Source organism: Cynoglossus semilaevis, chromosome 11 (genome assembly GCF_000523025.1).
Source record: "Cynoglossus semilaevis isolate Cse_v1.0 chromosome 11, Cse_v1.0, whole genome shotgun sequence".
NCBI lineage: Eukaryota > Metazoa > Chordata > Actinopteri > Pleuronectiformes > Cynoglossidae > Cynoglossus > Cynoglossus semilaevis.
Window position 1 is genome coordinate 6,695,633 of NC_024317.1, and position 4,416 is coordinate 6,700,048.

Consider the following 4,416-nt stretch of genomic DNA (forward strand, 5'->3'; position numbering starts at 1 on the left):
ATGTAATAACAAATGAGAACATTAGTTTGTTTATTGATTAACCAACTAGTTCCATACACCCAGGGTGACCATTTTGAATCCACTGGCTGGTCCACTGTTCCATGAATTTTCTGAAATCCATCATATAAGCTACATCCAGTATAAGCTGCTACACACCAGAATGACCAAATATACTCAGTTTGGAGTTTCATTCTGTTTCAAAACAGACACAAAGCCAACAACTAACAACAGCTAACAACAACTAACAACAGCTAACAACAGCTAACAACAACTAACAACAGCTAACAACACCAAAGCCAATGAAACCATATCTCTCTGCTCTGATGTGGAACCCAACCGTTTTGTACTTAGTTAATCCAATGCAAAACATGTTTGTAGTTTCAATCAGTGTAGTTAATTATTGAATCTCTAAGGACATCACTAATCATCTCACTAATTAAGACCGAGTGTCAAATCACATTTAATTGTCAATGGTTGAACAATTAAGACCAATTAAGTTCAGCCCTAACTAATTGGAGTGTTTTATGAACGGAACTCCTTTAAAAATATCAGTCAGTCAAACAGACAAAACAACACACATGGTTAGTCTCGTTGGGTCCTTTCATTAAAAAAAAGAAAAAAAACCTGATTAATATAATTCTCTGAAGACAAGGGATTAAATAAATTAGCAAATTGCCATTCAATTCTTCTGAAGATGTTTCCAGTGACTGAAAATATTCAGATTGATTTTCTGTGTTTTAGAGCTGGACTGTTTTTCTAAGAAGGTTATTATGGGCTTTATCTTTCACTTAAAAATTGAATCCTGGACAAATGTGTCACGTGATTGATAATTCAAAATTCAAGCAATTCACTTTTATATGTTAAAGGAGCCACAGTGACGTCCGACTTGATGTCTGCTGATTAAGAAAATGTCAACATATTGATCTTTGCATTGAACTGGCTTCTCTAATATTTCCTGTCACCTTCAAAAAGACGGTAAATGATTCTCATCAATGAAATGTCAAATCCAAGTGCTTTATGTGCAAAGAGAGAAAGAAGTAGGTGCTGTACAAATACACACAATTACAAAAAACACAACAAGAACATCATCTGTGTTGTGTGTGTGAAAGCGCTCACCTCTCTCCACTGTTTGGTTTCCACTCCTTGGGTGTAAAGAACACATACTGTGAGAGAAAGAGAAGATGATTTAAAGGGAAAATGCCCCCAAAAATGTAGTCTGTGTGTGTGTGTGTGTGTGTGTGTGTCAGTTCAGCATCCCTGACGTTTTCAATCAAAGCTTCGTTAAAAGCAAACTTACATGGATCTGACTTGGAGAATGTGTCTTTATCCAGAAGATTCCTGAAAAACAATAAGAGAAAACATTGAACTGCTGCCTCAGCTCTTTCATCATTCACAATTTAAAAGGTTGGTTGAAGTTGTTGTACTGTCTGGTTGTTTGGTGGATTTATTCACTGGATTCATTTTTAAGTGTTTAAAACTTCTTGTAACCCTGAAGGGCTTTTGTTGTTTCCACACATTTATGCCGTCTGCCAACCATTCCCACTGATTGCAGTGTCCAGTAAATCATACAAATCGTCGGAGTAACGTCAAACAGAACTATCTCTGAGAGGATAAAGAAATAGTAAAAAAGAAAATGTAATTTTCTCAATGAGATTTGAACTAGTGAAGCAGGACAGCAGTGCACTGCAGGGACAACTGAGGGCAGTGAAGGAAGAGTCAAGACACCAAAGACATCTGTTCTCAGAATGTTTAAAACAAATGACAGAGTTGTCTCTGGAAAATGAAGCAAACATTAGCAGTGAAGGTAGGAATGATCAAATCCAGCGACAAGAGCTAAAGTGCAAACGTTTGTTTGATCAGTAGATTGGACTGACTGATACCTGAGGTGAGCCCAGGCATTTATGGGCATTTCTTATCAGAACCAGGGAGGAAACAGTGACTCAACAACACGACAGAAGTCCAAGGTTGACAGTGAAAGAACCGTCCACATGGATTTTAAACAATAGTAAACAGTCCTCGTTTGAGTATTTTACTGCACAAGTAGTCGCTCCAGCCTGAAATTGAAGTTCACAGTATGTGAACTACTGCTGTAGAGACATCCTCACTGTGTGTCAGGAGTAACTGTATCCACCAGTGCATCTACAAATATAAACTAACTCTTAACATCACAAGTTAAAACCTTGTGTCTATCAATTAATTAAACTTAAATATTATTAATTAATATCACTGAATTAAACACCTGAACTAAAAGCAGGGCAGAGAGAGTGTGCATCCAACAACAGTAACAATAGTACCTTCACTCAACCAATCGGCTTTCAGTGTTAGCCAGATTTCTTTTCCCCAGACCAAACTGATTGGTTGCCTGCCATAAATTACTTTTTTTTGCTCACTGTTTTAGAGCAAAGGAAATGCAAAGATTTCTATATTCCTTGTTTAGTTCAATGGCAGCTCATGTCAAATTATCATTTAATAGCTTTGTATTTGTGTCTGTATTTTTCACTAACATTCAACATAAACCTCTCAGAGTTCAGTTCTTAACATTCCGGCTTTTCAAAGAGATTTCCAGGGAAGTGTAAACCAAAAGGCCTGTTTGGGTTTGAAATACTTAGACCTCTCACAGAGAAAACTAAGGCTTGGTGACTACACCACTACCGGCTCTTTGGTGCTGGATCAGAATGAAAGTTAGCCTACTTAGGGTGAAACTTAAGGAAAGTCTGTCTGGGGACTGGGAATCTTGTGGTAGTAGCTGGAGTGCTGCCAACTAGGATAAAAACCACAGAACTGCTGCAGTACAGTAAACTAGGTCACCGAAATATACAGTGGGAGCAGTGGGAATATCTTATCACGTCGGCAAAATCCATGATGTGTTTCAGTCCTTCACTCAGTCGGTAAGTTTCGCACAATATTTGATGTTCTGTTCTTGTTTAATAAATTTTTTTTTAAAAAAATGCTACAAATATTGTAAAATTTACAGGTAGCTGCCACGAACGGAGAAGCCATTTCCGCTGGATTAAAGACTCTTCTAGAAGCTCTCGGTGGCAGACAGAGGGAGGATTCAGAACAGATAATTCAAATTAAATGAGTCAGAACGGCACAGGGGAACAGAGTGAGGCCACGAGCTGCAACAGAAGCTAAATAACAATCCATCACCAAACCAAAGAGGGAACACGCACACACACATTTCCCAGAAACAAAACAAGGTAAATCAGGGAATCACAAACACGTCAGTAAGTGTGCCACAGGAAGTTGAAAAAACATCAGGCATCTGTGTGCGTGGGAAGGGATTTCTGTAAAAATTTGAATAAAACGAGAAGCATTAAATGTTGCTTTTCTCAGAGAAATACGATTTTTTTTTCCTTCAGGTACAACTGCAGAATACAGTCAGTAAAGTTTCAGAACTTCGGTTCTCTAAGGACTCCATTCACGGCTTCAATAATAGTCTTATTCCCGCACTTCCTGTTTGCTGCAGGTGTCAGTGGTTTGAATGTGATCAAGTCTTCATTAGCCCGTCATATGTGTCCCGGGGGAGTTACACCAAGACTGCCTCGTTAGCAGATCATTCATCCGTTGCCGTCTTTTAAATCTGCTCTCCGACTTCTTCCCTGACTCCTCTGCTCTGCTGGGAGCCTCCTACTCCTCTCCTCATCAAATCATCCCATTCCCACCTCATCCATCATTTTGAATCCTAATCAGCATCACCTTGTAAGTCTCCCTCAACAGCAGTCAGGAGACTTTGAGGGATTTTCTAATACTGCACCAAAATAATTGCCTTCAAGTAGAATTCCCCCTCTATACTTTTGAACAGTCAGGGATCATTTTACATTTTAACATGTTTAATCATTTTCTGTTGTTTTTTTCTTCCTACATTTATTCCAATATCAGAGAGAGCTAAATGTGATGCTGTGATCCAGGTAATAATTCCTTCTTTATTTCCTGTCTAAGGGAATTCTGACACCTGCTACAGGTGGTAAAACATCGGTAAAACATCGACTGACACCTGCTACAGGTGGTAAAACATTGATGGTACATTTCCTTCAGGATGAAGAAATGTGTCACAACAGAGAATATTCATCAATGAATGATGAACATTATGTCATAGAGTCTATTTCTACTTTCTTTCCTGGATTTATTATATGTTTTAGCTCTTTTTTATATAGTGGTTTATGTGTGCGTCTCACTTCCCTTTCCGTTGCTTGACCTTTTCCGGATGCTTGCCCGAGGCTACTACAGTATGTTCCAAACTCTATTACGTTCTGTGTTCCCTCTGCTGACATGAAAAGCCCTCACTAAGACGCCAAAGTCGGGGCTTCTGTTATCCCCGTTGCCCCTTCGGTATTGTTTTATTTTTCTCTCCCATTTCCAATGGCCTCACTTCTTCAGATGTCTTTCTGTTTCACTTCACTCTCAGTCTGTTCT

General features: G+C 38.8%; 1 protein-coding gene across 1 annotated transcript in view; it reads right to left on the minus strand.

Moving 5' to 3' along the window:
- cpne5b (copine Vb) overlaps positions 1-4,416 on the minus strand; it is an 86,639-nt gene that overhangs the window by 61,320 nt on the left and 20,903 nt on the right. The window contains exons 3-4 of the mRNA XM_017036922.2: positions 1,298-1,338; positions 1,117-1,163 (exon numbers count right to left, since the gene is read on the minus strand). Of these exons, the coding sequence (XP_016892411.2) occupies positions 1,117-1,163; positions 1,298-1,338 (88 nt within the window). The remainder of the gene's footprint in view (positions 1-1,116; positions 1,164-1,297; positions 1,339-4,416) is intronic.